General features: G+C 37.2%; 1 protein-coding gene across 1 annotated transcript; it reads left to right on the forward strand.

Annotated features, from left to right (window-relative positions):
* Positions 1-10,776: 10,776 nt before the first annotated feature.
* On the forward strand, positions 10,777-15,201 carry LOC140864124 (protein LPA3). The gene is made up of 13 exons (XM_073268069.1): positions 10,777-11,241; positions 12,164-12,194; positions 12,417-12,509; positions 12,615-12,677; positions 12,923-13,034; positions 13,249-13,334; positions 13,472-13,530; positions 13,619-13,721; positions 13,814-13,874; positions 14,181-14,263; positions 14,368-14,448; positions 14,601-14,669; positions 14,757-15,201. Exons 1-12 carry the CDS (start codon positions 10,913-10,915, stop codon positions 14,658-14,660), a joined length of 1,161 nt encoding a protein of 386 aa, XP_073124170.1. The 5' UTR covers positions 10,777-10,912; the 3' UTR covers positions 14,661-14,669; positions 14,757-15,201.
* The last annotated feature ends 378 nt before the right edge of the window (positions 15,202-15,579 follow it).

Genomic DNA, 15,579 nt, shown 5'->3' on the forward strand with positions numbered 1-15,579 from the left:
TACCATATGGGTGGTTATCCACCATATGATTCGGTAGTTTACTACCATAGGAGGTGATTTATCACCGCCATCGTATGTTGGTTTATGAGACTGATCAGTCGACACATGAGCGCCACACTTATGGATAGGACCATCTGCAGGTTTCAAAAACATTGCTCAATTATGTTATATATGATGAAGAAATAATATGTTTATGATTATGGTTATAATTCAGTTTATGATTCAGCAGTTTTATTATATGATGAAAATATCTCCATGCATGCTCATGTACATGTATATGTATTAGTAATTATGTGATGCATTATTTTTAACCTTGTTATAAAGGATTAGACATGTTGAGCCCCTAGGCTCACTACACTTATATGGTGCAGGTGAGCATGATGACGTTTATGTAGCTCCTACCGGTGGTGAGGACCTATGAGCTCACTGAGCAGTGGATCCCGTGACCGTCGCAGATTTTAGTTGATGTTTAAGAAACATTTATTTTATTATGCTGAGTTTTTTTTTGAACAAGTTCTTCTTTTTATTATGTTAATTATGGGAATGTTGAATTATCAAACTTAGTATTTTTAATTCTTGCATAAGGATATTTTCAGCAATTAATTAAGTTATTTTTATGTAGTAAAATTATTTCTTTTATGTTTATACATATATGAATGGGCGTAAATGTATAGTATTATTTATAGATTATTTTTTAAAAAAAAAAAAAATTTCCGCATTTATTAGCACTAGGCGTTTCAGTAACTAGTTCTCAGATATCTCTGGACACGCACGAACTTCATCGCTGCTCATTGAAAAAAAACAAGATACAACACATTGTATCTCACTGGTCTAACGATAACATCGCATCCCTCGATGTCATCGCAAAGCGCTAAACAATCGATCTAGATTCTACTCTAACCATCTGAAATCCTCAGACTGATTGCGATCAACCTTGATCCAAATCTCTCTATCGTAGATATCATCTACTCGATCACATTAGTTATCCTGCCAATTTCTGGCATCATAGCACGTACCTTCAGTACTTACCCTGCCTGATGCTGAGAATGTTCCCAAGAACACCAACTAAGTAAACAGGTGACAAAATCTCTGTCTACTAACCCTAATTGTGACAAAATCATTGTACACAATTTCTTGTCTTAATGCACTCTTCGAGGTCGTCGCCTCGAAATATACTACCATCCTACTGAAACTCTCGGATGGACTAACACCATCCTCAGCATTAGTAGTCTATATCGAACGCTTACCACTATCTCGTCACTAGAGATAGTATCGACGAAAACGATTCCAGTTATCCTGTCCTAGATAACGAAAAATCCTTGACTCACTAACTGGGATAACCAAACTGGTTCACCTTGATCCCACACAGAATCTATCAAAACTAGCGGCAATCCCGCTATCTCAACCTCTCAATGACACAACATATCAGGACAAACTGGGACATCAGCGACAACACTCTCTCCAGACTCAGAAACACAAGTCTCAGCTGCTGTCTCATCCCATGAAACAACTAATGCTAACTTGCAAATGCTCATTGAAATCCATAAGCACTTGTCGAATCGCCTCTCAAGAACAACTCTTGAGAAATCTGCTGGAAGCACCCAAGCAAAACACTCCGACTAACAGTCCCCAAAATTTGTCCGCTGACAATCTTGGGACAGTCACTGAATCCTATTTTCGCAAACTGGATCAATCATTGGTAACACCAAGCAATGCTTAGATCAAAATCCGTCCATGGTAATCTCAGCAACGCTATCACGAACTATGATCACAAGAGTCAACCTATGACCACTTTCGTGATCCACAGAATCCAAAAGCCCTGATTCCCGCATTCCTGAGGATTCCTAACGACTGAAGAATTTCCTAAATGCACTTGAATCGCTGTATCTAAGCATACCATACTTCTAGTACTATCCCAAGTACTTTCTGATTCACTATATCCCAATATGCACCAATTGGAATAATCTGATCGATCAAGTCGATCTACTGTAGCTCTCGTTCTGCCTGACGATATCAATCATAATTCAAACAATTACTTATCAATGAAAAACTCTCAGGGATCGATCAATATCAATGATCTCACTTCCACACGTCTGCAAATCCCAAATAATTGGAATCAAAATAATCACACCTGATTCAATTCTCTATCTCTGACAGGGTCATACAACAGCTACAAGCAGTCACTAGTGCCAAGCCTGCACCCGTCTAGACGTACTATCCACTGTCTTTACTCATTCAAGATGATCATTAGGACTTGCCAAACCTAAGATGCAATACAAGTCCGAAAGATTCCAACTAACGCTGAACATGCTCCTGATAATTATATCTCTCGCTAAGACTGCAACAAATCAAGACTGAGGTAACCTACTACGATGTCCCACTTGGAATCACCACCAAGTGTACATTGGCATAAGTCATGCTTCCCTCACGCCTCAGATAGTCCTGTACAATCCTTAACATCAGATATAATCCATTACTGAAGAAAACCATCATTGCTGGAAAATACTAATCTCCGAGTCAATGTGCCAGACAGTTTACAACTCATGTCTTAGATAACACCTATCTCAAGAGAACCCAATCACCGACTAGATCCACTAGTCTAGCAGTATTCCACAGACTAAAACTATCTGCTCAAAGTACACACTCGTCAAAGAAATCCCTCCAAGTATGATCCTAACAGCAGAACTCCAAACCAATATCTCCGATGACAGTCAGACGATATCTAAACCACTGATACCTAACTAGGCATCTAATCCAAGGTCATATCTCGTCGTGACTGTTACCAAGACTCTATACTGAGAAGCCTTCCCACCGCCGATCCTGAAGCACAAAGGCTTCCAGGCAACCTCCGAAGTACAAAGACTCCCAGAGTAACACCGGCATAGGGTCGCGTCCCATCACGTCTAGTCATGGTCATAGTCCACAACTCGGCATATACTCGAACTGGTTCCTGATGAAATCCCATCATCGCAATTCCCAACCTTACGAAGGTCAAATAGACTACCGTTCTAAGGAAACAACCTAGAACAAAGCCCAAAGTTCCTAACCGAACAATATTTACATGCCTCCAGATGAATCACCTCATCACTGGCATTAACCCAATCAAATGACTAATTAGGTCAATCCTAGGAAAACACCTAGACTAACCCCATGTCAATCAGTTACAGGTGGCTTACTCAAAACCCATGAACTAGCATAGTTGATCATTAATCAACTAGGACCAAGCCAAACTTAGGAAAATCACCGCAGTCATTCACAAATTCTTGGATAATTAATACATGTATCATTACTTCAAGTTATGTACAACTTCTTTATTACAATCTCATGTAATACATACAGTATTCAAAATACAACGAAATGTACAACCAATAACTTGAAATGATACAACGGGATTCTGATGATTCATTACAACTGAAATACTGTTTACAACTACAACAATACAGTATTTAAAATCATCGTACTCGTCTTCGTTTCTTAATCATGAAGCCTATAATCGACACATACATCAATGCAAGCATACTCCCGTCCAAGTCTCTCTACATGTCCTCCTGCGAAGAACTCCAGAGAAATGGCACGTGATAGCTAACCAGCTATGCTCTGCGTCAGTGAATGTCAGTCGAACTCCTCTGCTCACGATCTACCATCAGCGTTCTTCTTGTATCCATATCATTCCTTTGAACATGAAGTTTCCCGTTTGCCTACCGAAAGCATCGATACAAGCATACCGGCAAAACCATGTTCCGCATGAGTTTAATTACCTTACGCTCAAAACACGGCATGCCTTAAGCACTCGAGGCATTTCCTGGTGAAGGTTTATCTGACAATCTCTCCAATTATGACTGGAGAATCTTTAGAGTAGTGTCAACATGGTATGGACTGTACAGATGCAAACATCAAGTAAGTTCCCACCAATCCTCTGCCACTGTCTCTGACATCCGGTACTCGATCCAAAGTTAGGATCCACAAGAGTAGAAGTCTCGAAAGCTCGGACACGATCCATTGCTCCTGTCCGCACTTGTTGGAATCCTATAAACCAGATCTTCAGAAATCGTGCCAATGATGATAGTCTACGGGCAACCTAATCGCCATGTCATCATCTCTTTCATGGTCTCATCAATCCTACAAGGATAACTCAAAAAGTTTTAATACTATCTCCCAAGCCTCTTGCATGCAGCCCTGATACCATAAATGTAGCGACCCGACCCGGATCCACTACCTAATTAGAGTTAAGAGCATAATTAAGCATGCATTAAATAAATCGCTGCTGAAAACTTAAATAAAAGTAGACCGGCGAAATACAACCGGTTAAACAAATTCGATTATACAACCCAATCGAATAACTTAAATAAAACCTACAGCTAATCTTGTTGTCTTCAAGGGTCACTGGCCTCTCCAAGCTCCTGGTGCTCAATCCTGCACTTAAACCTGTCCCGTCGAATGGGGTGTCCAGATACACAAAAATACTGGACGTGAGCTCTAAGCTCAATACGCAAATACGGATAAACATACAATATGATGCATGAAAATGACAGGGTATCCATATCAGGGATAACTATATGCAAACTGCTCAGACTGGAGTCTGGGGTATGAGCTCGTCACATCGGGGTAGCTAACCACTGTGTGCGACCACTCACTCCCGAATCTCGGACGCGGACCACAGAGTCCTCTAGGTACCAGTACCTGAAGGTACTCGATATCAAATGTCCAAACAGGGCTGAGTAACCCTAACTGGCTCATCTCAAAAGATGTACAGATGTACAGGCACAAGATGATATGTACATGCCATATATCAATAACAATAACATGCAAACACATAAATGCAACATATAAGCATGCATATCCGCTGGCAATATCAGCCAGTACTTACGTACCTTACTACAGGCAGTCCTAGTAGTCCCACTCTAGGTTCCAAGCCTATCATCAACTCTACAATGCAAATACCCATGCATCATTCATTAAGCTTTAAAAGACTTAACTAAGTTATTGCATACTCCTAAATAATTTAAGGAGACCATAGCTATACCTGCATCCGTCGTCAGCCCGCTGATGCCGACTATCCCGCAACTAGGGGCACACCCCTGCTGCAGCTCCACAGCCTCGAGCACGGCTCTACTGCACGAGCACTGCTCCGCTACTTTGTCAGACACTGTCTGACTACGCTAATATATATTCCTTACTCCAACTCTAAAATAAGAGTATCCAAAGCCCTAAAATAGAGCCACGTGGGCGAAGGAGATGAATTAGGAATTCGTACAAATGATTCTCTGCGACCCCATATTTATAGCACACGATCGGGCCATCCGATCCTAAGTTCGGAGTGTCCGATCTGCTTTGGACCGTCCGATCACCTCATCGGATCGTCCGATCTCTGCCACGCGTCCAACCAATCGCATGCAACCATACACCTATCCAATACACTGTTCAGATGGTCCGAACTGGCTCTTCGGATCGTCCAAACTCAATATTGCGTCATCCGTGACGTCAGCCATCCGATGATACCAACACACGTGTCCCTGCTCAAGTTCGGATTGTCCAATCGGACTTCGGATCATCCGAACTCCCCGGGGCCTCCGATCCTTGGCTCCATTTGCGTTCGGATCCTTCGAACTCAGTTCGGATCGTCCGATCCTCCCGAACCTTTCCCACCATTTTTGAGTGTCCTGGATTCATTTCCGGACTCCATTAATCACTTGGGAATTTCTTTAATTATGCTTTAATTAATCTAAACATGATCGTACGATTAAGTACTCATTAATCATTAATTTTGGATACGGGCTACTACATTCTCTGTTGTTCTTCTGTCAAGATTTGAACATCATCTTCTGTTGTCCTCCCTTTGAAATCTGCAAGATCATCAAACACAACATTAACATATTCTATAATAGTTTTTGTTCTCAAGTTATACAATCTGTAGGCTCGGCTATTTGTTGCATATCCTAGAAACATGCACTTTCACTCTTAGAGTCAAACTTAGCCAGGTGATCTATATCATTCAAGGCATAACATACACAACCAAAGACATGAAAATACTTAAGATTTGGCTTTATTCCTATGAGAATTTAATAAGAAGTCACAATTAAGACATTTTTAAATTAAACCCTATTTGAAATATGGCAGGATGTGTGCAGAGCTTCAGCCCAGAAGTGTTTGACCATGTTCTTTGAACTCAGCATTACACGAGCCATTTCTTGCAAGGTTCTATTATCCCTTTTGGTCACCTCATTTTGTTGAGGAGTCTTTGGTGCAGAAAATTCTTGAGAAATTCCCTTCCTGTCAGGCAGTTCTACAAACATTGAATTATCAAATTCTTTACCATGATTAGTTCTGATTCGACTTACTGTCAAATTATGCAGATTTGAAACTTTTGTGAGCCATTTTTTAAAAGCATCATATGTGTCAGATTTTTCTCGAATGAATCTTATCCAAGCAAATCGTGAAAAATTATCTACAATTACAAACGAGTAACTCTTACCACCCAGAATTTCAACTTCCATAGGACCCATAAAATCCATATGTAGAAGCTCCAAACACCATGTTATCCCATGATGTTGCAACATTGGGTGCACAACACATGTCTATTTTCCCTTTTGACATGAACCACATACAAATGGAATTCCAGAAGCTAGATTAGTCTACCTCTTACAGCTTCATACTTACTCAAGTTCCTTAGAGTTTTGAAATTTGCGTGACCAAGCTTCTGGTGCCATATGTCCAACTCATTCACCTTAGATGTTCTGCAGCTAACATTCTCTCCCAACTAGTAGCAGTTGTCTGAAGATCTAGCGCATGTCATAATACACAAATTCGCATTGTTAAACACTTTGCAAGAGTCTTTATCAAACTTAACAAATAAGTTATCATCACACGGTTGGCTAATGCTAATTAAATTCGCATTCAATCCATCCGCATGAAGAACGTTGTGAAGTTCTGGCAATCCTTTGACTTTCAGAGTTCTTTCACCAACAATTCTTCCCTTGGCTCCTCCTCCATAGGTTACACAACCACATTTTTGTCTTGCATAGTCAGTAAAATAATCCCTTGATCCAGTCATGTGGCGTGAACTGTCACTATCAAAGTACCAGGTACCTACAGAGTCAGTTTTCAATGATGTGTCCTGGTTTATGACAATAGTGACAAGTAAAAATAGGCCTATTAACTTTCCGTTTTTGAGTGCGTACATGCTTTGGTGGAAATGTAGTATTTGAACCTGCTTTGGTTGGGGATGAGCTCCTAATTTCCTTCACAAAGACGGTGGGTTTTGAAGTTGTGTGTGAAGATTCACCAATTTCAAATGAGCTTTCATTGAACCCCAATCAGCTTTATCATCTTTCTCAGCAATCAACAATTCAGAGAGTTTTTTTGAGCTGAAATTGAATTTAGTCAAAGTTTGATTTGCTTTCGGCAATTCATCCTTCAAGGTGCAAAGCTCAATGTCCTTCTTTGTTAGCATTCCTTCCAGTTTTACCAGAGAGTTTTTCAACTCTGAATTCTCTTTTGTCAACGCACAATTTTCTTGGTTACTCTTCACCCAGTCCACATAGAGTTCTTCATACATGCTATGGAAACTTTTCGGAGTACGTATATCCACTTTCTCATTGATTTGTTCATTAGTGTCTTCAACTCATTGAGACATACAAACTTTAAATTTACATTTCTGTAACATTGTTCTGAGATTGCTTTTCCAGCAGCCAATCCATGGGGATTAACTTGAAGATGAGTTCTGATTGGTATGGAAGTAGTTAGTACTGTGTGATTTTCATCATCAGAAGCCTCCTGTTCTTCTTCATCTTCATCATCGCTCAAGGTTGCAGTCATCCATTTACTTAATCTTGTGGGATACTCATTTGCATAGTGTCCATATCCAGTGCATTCATGACATCTAACAAACTCGATGTTTATAGGATTGCTTTTGAATTTGGACACTTGTTTCTCTTGAACTGATGGATATTTTTTATTCTTTATAGGAGCAAGAAGTGTTAGTTGCTTTGGCTTTTGCCCAGCTTCCTTATTAACTCTCATTTTTTTCAAATAAGTATTGAATTTCTTGGTAAGCAGTGAGATGGATTCTTCTCCCAGATCCGATTCACACACATATTTAGTGAATTTTACTAGATCGTCATATGATTCATCTGACACTTGTAGAGCAATGGATTTCCCTTTGCCCTTATTTTGAATGTTATTATTCATTTCGAATAATTGAAAGATGCTAATGAGATCAGTCAACTTCATCTTGGATGTGTCTTTTACTTCTTCCAGGGCCCAGATTTTACCATTTAATCTTTCCGAAAGAGAGCGAACAATTTTGTTCACAAGGGCCTCGTTTGCAATAGGGGCACCTAGGCAGAAAGAATCAGTGGCAATCTGTCGAAGATGATGATCATAGGCTGCGATAGTCTCAGTTTCCTCCATCCTGAGATTTTCAAATTTGGAGTTCAGTAGCCTGATCTTTGTCCGTTTAACACTCTCTGATCCTTCACAATGTTCTTGAAGGGCTTCCCATGCATCTTTGGCAGTTGTGCAATCAGCAATGGTTCCATACATTCTCATGCCAACGATGGAAAATATGGTGTTTATAGCTTTGACATTGAAACTTGAAATAAGATTCTCCTCAGTAGTCCAAGTATTCTCTGGTTTGAGAATGAAATCACCCTCAGGTCCTTCAATCTTTGGAGGTGTCCATCCATAAAGAATGTTTTTCCAAGCTCGCTCATTCATAGCTTTTATTGTGAACCGAATTCTAGATTCCCTGAGGGCATAGTTTGTACCGTCCAAAATAGGTGGTTTGAAGAACGAGTTGACTGTTGCCCGTATCCGTAATTAACGATTAATGTGTAATTAATCGTATGATACCACTTGTAATGTTTATTTACGCAGGTTATGGATAAAAACATATAAATAAGAATGCTCTAATGTCGTCCCTTGATGTCAGCAACATCAAGATGCAACATTTTTAAAAAATTAATAAAATAAATTAAGCAGTTAACTCAAACAATTCATAAATACCGAATAATTATTATTAATTAAACAAAATTACGCAACAAAAATAGAAACACAAAATTTAATATGCATAAGTGCATAGGACAAAGTAATAGTTAATTACAAAACCAATCTAGCAACACTATCAAAATGAGATTCTCAACACTTTGAGAAATCTAACAACACTCTAAATTCAATCCAAGATTGAAACAAAAACTCACGAGTGTAAAATAAGAAAAAACAATTTCGAGACTTATTGAGACGATATCACTCCGACCCTAAACGATCATTAAAACTCTAAAGATTAAAGGACGTATGTAGTGATCATGAACAACACCGAAGATCTTCAAGGAATGACTCGGACCTCTCTCCTTTGCAGCAAACGTCCTTGAAGCTTTTTCTCTTTTCTGCTTAATCTCTCGGTATCTCTTTTTGCCCAACACCCTTCTCTCTTATCTTGATCTCTGAAGATACTAGTTTTAATGATCCTGTAAGTATGGAAACATTAGTCTTAGGAAATAAAATCAATATCGTTTAATTCAGGGCATATAATGATCACAGAAAGGCAAAACACATATTATCAATATCATTTTATAACGAAAGAATCCTAGTCTATTCAAGACTTAGTATTCCTTTAAATTTTAAACGATTTACTTGAAACTAAAAAATTATATATTTATAAATATTTACATTTAAAGAGTATGTACAAGTTTCACAACTAATACATGTATGAGAATTAAATACAATATTGTTTGCGTTGAGAATTTCACTAAAAAACATTTCTATTTAAACCAAAAAAAAAAAGATAATATAACGATTTAAAAATTTTTTCAGCAGTTATAGTTTTTAACTTACGAGTTATTTTGAAACTATAAAATTCTATATTCATAATATTTGCATTTAAAGAGTGTGTAGAAATTTCATAACAAACACATTAAAACTAAATACATTTTTTGCACTGAGAATTTGATGGTGCACAAAAAAACATTTCCATTTAAACCAAAAAAACAAATAATATAACCATTTAGATTTTTCATTCGGCAATTATAGTTTTTAATTTTCAAGTGAGATATTTGAAACTATAAAAATTATATATTTATAAATCTTTACATTTAAAGAGTATATATGTAAAAGTTTCATAACCTATACATTAAAATTAATACACCGCCCAAAATGAAAATTTGATGGTGCACCAAAAACATTTCTACAAATGTAAAATAAAATAATTCTAATTAAGAACTTAAAAACTTTATAAATCAAATCAAATCGAATGTAAATATAATTTGTTCTCGCATAAAAATTTCGAGTTTACTGCGAGAGAAAATATTTTATGCTATTTATAAGACATTTCCCCATTATAGATATTAGTATACTAAGCATATGCATTGCATGTGCACATAATATATTTTTATAGAATTGAATTTATTTATATATTTTCTTCCATTAGGTAATGAGATAATGATAATTAAAAATTAAGATAATGGTATGTTGAAAGAGTTATAAGGTTAAAATTGGAAATCTATTAAAATGACTAAAGTTAGTTTTTCTAATGGGTTTATCTATTATAATATACTAAAGATAGTAAAGATAAGGTGTTCAATTAATCAATATATAAGATCTACTAAAATATAAAAGATTATGAATATTAATAAATATCAACCGTTGAATGTATGTCAAAGCATTGCTAGTAGCAAAATAGCATGTTTTCATTATTGGTTACCATAAACATTTGTAATTTATATTTTTGTGACAGAACTGAAGTAGAAATACATCAGAAGATCTAAAATATGAACCAGAGAAAAATCAAAGGACTTTTAGGGAAGAAAACCATCTCTAAATCCCATTACTATGCATAGAATTAAATCACTCAAAAGTGACAATATCAGCCAACCAATTTGCTGACCGTTATCTTTCCTTCCACAACCCAAAGCCGCCCATGGCTGTAAACTCTTCGGCCGTAGTTTCAACAATGGCGAAAATCCCATCTGTTTTGGCCTCTTCTGTTGTTGATATTTCCCATCAGCATCCCTTCTCGTCTCTATCCTCCGTTAGCGCTCCTTCAATCAAACTAGTCAGCTCAATTCGCTGCCGGAAGAGAATGATAATTAGCTGCGCAGAAGCCGCGAAATCTGCTTCGGGAGTGAGGCCAAAGTCCGGCGTTTCGGTTTACAAGCCCAGATCATACGAAGTTCTTGTATCGGATGCCGCCACTTCACTTTTTTATGCTCTGCAAGACGGAAAAATCCGAGTTGAAATTGATTTCCCGTGCGTATTTCTCTGGACTCCTATGCATTCACTGATGCTTTTTCTGTGTTTTTGTTGATCGGTGGGTTGCCCTATGTTTGTAATTCAGATTTAAAAGCATACCCATTGTATGATTTTAGTTTTGGTTGAATTCTGACTGATTTTACGGCTACACTGTGGTGTGGATTTTAGTGATGCAGTAATGACTTTCATATGCATAACTGTGGTGGATTTGTGTTCTGGTGTTTGTTTTTAGTTCTGATGTTTTGTTGATAGTAAATTTAAAATCTTTGTATGATTTGTCACTTGAATGGAAGATGAATATAGAAATATCGGGTGATTCTATGCGACCTCCTGGTGCATTGGTGTAGCATAGAGTCACCCCTCTTTAACTTCCTAAGAGCTTAAAAGGCATTACCAAGTGATATAAACTAAAGTTGTATAATTTGATTCTGACGTTTTGGTGATAGTAAAGTTAAAATCTTTGTGTGACTTCAGTTGAATCGAAGATGTATATAGAACCATTTGACTTCCGATTAGTATAAAAGGTATTATGAAGTGATAAAAATCTGTATAATCTGAAAATTAAGTACGGTTCACGAGCTTGATTTGAAGTCATCGACTCGTGGATAATGCAAAGATTTGAGTTTACCAATATATGATGGAAGAATTTTACTGCATCGATAATTATTCAGTTCTTTATCGTTGGTAGTTCGTGCTTGGTATTTTCAGTTACTTCCTTGAATATTTAATCCACTTTATCTCGATGAGATCTTTTTGCACATCCTTTGCATTGATAGTTTCAGATTTCTTAATTTGACTGCTTCATTTTAGATTATTGCAAAATCTGTGAGATATTTTATGAGTTTCATTTGTTGTACTGACATTTGCCTGCTCTTTTTTTTCTTTCTTCGGCTTGTCTCCTCGTTGATTACTTTACCAGCCCATTGCCTACCAACATTTCTTCTTATAAGGTATTGTTTTAGGCTTTTAGCTCTCGAGTATTTTCCCTGCACAAAGAAGAAAAGAAAAATACAGTGCCAAAGGTTTCCTTCTCCATTTTTCCATCGTTGTTTTGTTTTTTTTTCAAACGAAAGAAGTTGTCTCTTGATTTTGAAAGGAATATAGTAAAAAAGAGTTTTTGACAAATTATTTATCGGATACATTATTTTTTCTGAAATTTCTGAGGTGTATAGGGATCATCTGATGAGTACAGTGATGCCAACATTCAACTTGCGTTAGCAGTTGTTAAAAAGCTACAACAGAAACAAGAAACGAGAGCTTGCATCGTAAGAAAATATTCTTCAGTTTTGGTTTTCATTTTCCATGAAGATGGTATAATTTCAATTTCAGGACGTGGAAGTCAAATATGCTGTATGCCATGATGCTTTCAGGTATTCCCTGATAAACCAGAAAGGCGTAGGGCAACAGATCTTTTTAAAGCAGCTCTAGACTCGGTAACTTAATTACCTTTTTTTTTCATATACTTTTTTTTTTCTGTTTCTGAATGTGCATCGGAACAAGAAACATTGTCCAGCTCATTTGTCATAACCATATTTTTGTTCTGCCTGCTCGTTTGATGCACTCTACTTGGTTAAAATATATATTGCTCTTCTCAGGTGATGACGAGTTAATATGTCAAAATTCATGCGGAGTTATTTTGTAGAACATTTTTCATTCATTTTGATCATTTGTTTTTCAGATTGATGGAATAACCATTGGATCCTTGGATGATGTTCCTAGTGGTGCAGTCACATCGTTCTTCAAGTCCATAATAGACACATTGGATTTCGATTTTGCAGATGAAAATGAAGGTTGTTTTCTTAAATGGCATCAGGAATCCGAAAAATTGTCATTAACTTAGCAAATCTTCCATGAAGTAAAATACGCAAACAGCTATGACTACATTTAGATTTTAATCATGGGACTTTTAAAACTTTATGTTGAAATGCTCATATTTGACATGAGTTACTTTGCAGTGATTTTGCTTAAAATGCTTTTTTTTAACATTCTGATTACTCACTGCAGATCGTTGGAAGTCCGACAAGCCACCATCACTTTATATGTTCATCAATTCCAGCACTCGTGATCTTTCTAGTGTAGAGAAGTATGTGGTATGTTCCCAAGCCATTTCCATGTTAAATGCAAATAGTTGTTCAATAAATCGATCATTTTTAGACTAGTACAATTATTTATCATCTATGATGTGTATGTGAATTGTGAACTAATTAATGTTTTCTTGATGATGTAGGAAACATTTGCTTCTTCCACCCCTACTCTTCTCTTCAACTTGGAACTTGAAACGCTGCGGTACGCTAAAGTTAAATTCATTCTGATGGATTATCCATTTTATCCTTCTCCGTTCAGTGTCTGTGCTGAATATCATCTCTATGTGCAGTGCTGATCTCGGTATTTTAGGATTTCCTAGCAGGGATTTGCATTATCGTTTTCTTTCTCAATTCTCTTCCATTTTTTATATTCGAATAAGAGAATACTCAAAGGTACTGCCTTGAATTTCAAAATTCTATATGCACTCTTTCTTCTGTTTTTGTAATTTTGGGTGGTACAATTATTTTTTCTTGGCTTTCGAAAGACAGTTGCTGTGGCACCTTATGTGGTGAACTACAGTGGAGCATTATTTCGTCAATATCCCGGTGAGCAATACATATGCTTAGCTTTTAAGTCTGGGTACTTCTCTCTTGTTTTCCACATCTTTCGGGCCTGCTGAAAATTTTATGTTTTGTTTCATTGCATTCATTGGTACCACTAGGTAGACTTGAGATGGAAAAAAAGATATTAATAGATCACTTCATGCAATCCCAGATTGGCCTGATTCTTGAATCTTGTTCCAACAAAATTTAGAGAAGTTTAGGAACCCAGAGCAAAAATCAATGGCCGTAAGCAAATTGGAAAAATCAACTTGAAATGCCATATAATAAGTCATTTATGAACTTGTTCAGGGCCTTGGCAGGTGATGTTGAAGCAAGGAGATGGGTCGTATGTGTGTATAGCAGAAAGTGCAACTCGATTCAGTTTGGGAGAAGTAAATATGCATTAATTCCTTCCTGTTTTTTTTCCACATTATTCTAGTCACTTCATGGCTATGATATACAAACCTGCTAACTTGGGAAATTTTCGACTTGCAAGGCTAAGGAAGAATTACTTAGGGTATTGGGACTGCAGGAGGAGGAAGGAAGCTCGCTCGAGTTCCTTCGACGAGGTTACAAGGTTCTCTCCCCTTATCCAAATATGGTTCTAAATTCTCAGCATCATAGAAATGCAGTTTCATCAGAAAAAGTTTTTGAAATACACATTTTTCAAAAATGCTTCCCACAATCCCACCTAATGCTATGGGCTGGTGAATATAACTGATATTGTAGAGCGCCACTTGGTGGGAAGAAGATGTGGACACCGAACTATCTTCTGCATGGCGTAGTTGAGCTGCTAAGGTAATAAATCAGAACACAAAATCATGAAAATCCCAGAAGAACTAAATAACCAGATCGTTACCATCTTGCTTCTTGATTCTGTTGCAGAACTGGAGTACCATCAACGATCATCACATTCCGTATGCGTTAGACGAACAGATCCACCAGAAGCAAGAGGATCAACATCAAAAGAAGATAAAGGTTGTAAAATTTGCAGCCATCGGGAGCCTCAGGTTAATGGTTTTCAACTCTTTCAACTTAGCAGATGTATAGAGTTTGCAGTTGCAATGCCGGTATAGTGTTTTATTTTCCATCAGATTCATGAGGAACCCAAAAAGGAACTAAAATGTTGTGTGATTTCCACTCGAAGTACACGTTTTAGTTTCCGGTTAAACCTGTGTATTTGAACCTACGAAGAACCTCTGTAAAGCAGTATAAAAATTATTTGGCATGAAAGGAACTAGGATAACAGGACAGTAGTGGACAGTTAACATCAAACATATGTTGTCTTAACTAATCGAATGCATGGCGCTGGACCAAAACTCATAGTTGTAATTGATACCGAGCCTGTTACTAGTTAGTACGTTATAAGCTCGGATTATCATTATTAGTATACCAAAACTTATAGATTTTGGAAGCCATATAATCAAATTATATCAAGCTTATCGTGGATAAGCCATGTTAAATGGCAAAAGGAAAAAGATTCAGATAGTGATGTCTCGTGAAAAAATGTGAGCAAATGAAATATAACGTGTGGATTCACGAAGAAAATTACAAAAACCTCCCCCTACCCACTAGTATAGTTAGTACTAGTGGTGCTCCCATGCTCAACTTCGGTGCCCCTTTTCAGCTCACATGTATGGCCCCTACCCACATTGGGGTATTATTGGCTTATTGCTTGTATGTTTGTGTGCGTGTATATGTATATGCA

This window comes from Henckelia pumila, chromosome 4 (genome assembly GCF_033568475.1).
Source record: "Henckelia pumila isolate YLH828 chromosome 4, ASM3356847v2, whole genome shotgun sequence".
NCBI classification, from domain to species: Eukaryota; Viridiplantae; Streptophyta; class Magnoliopsida; order Lamiales; family Gesneriaceae; genus Henckelia; species Henckelia pumila.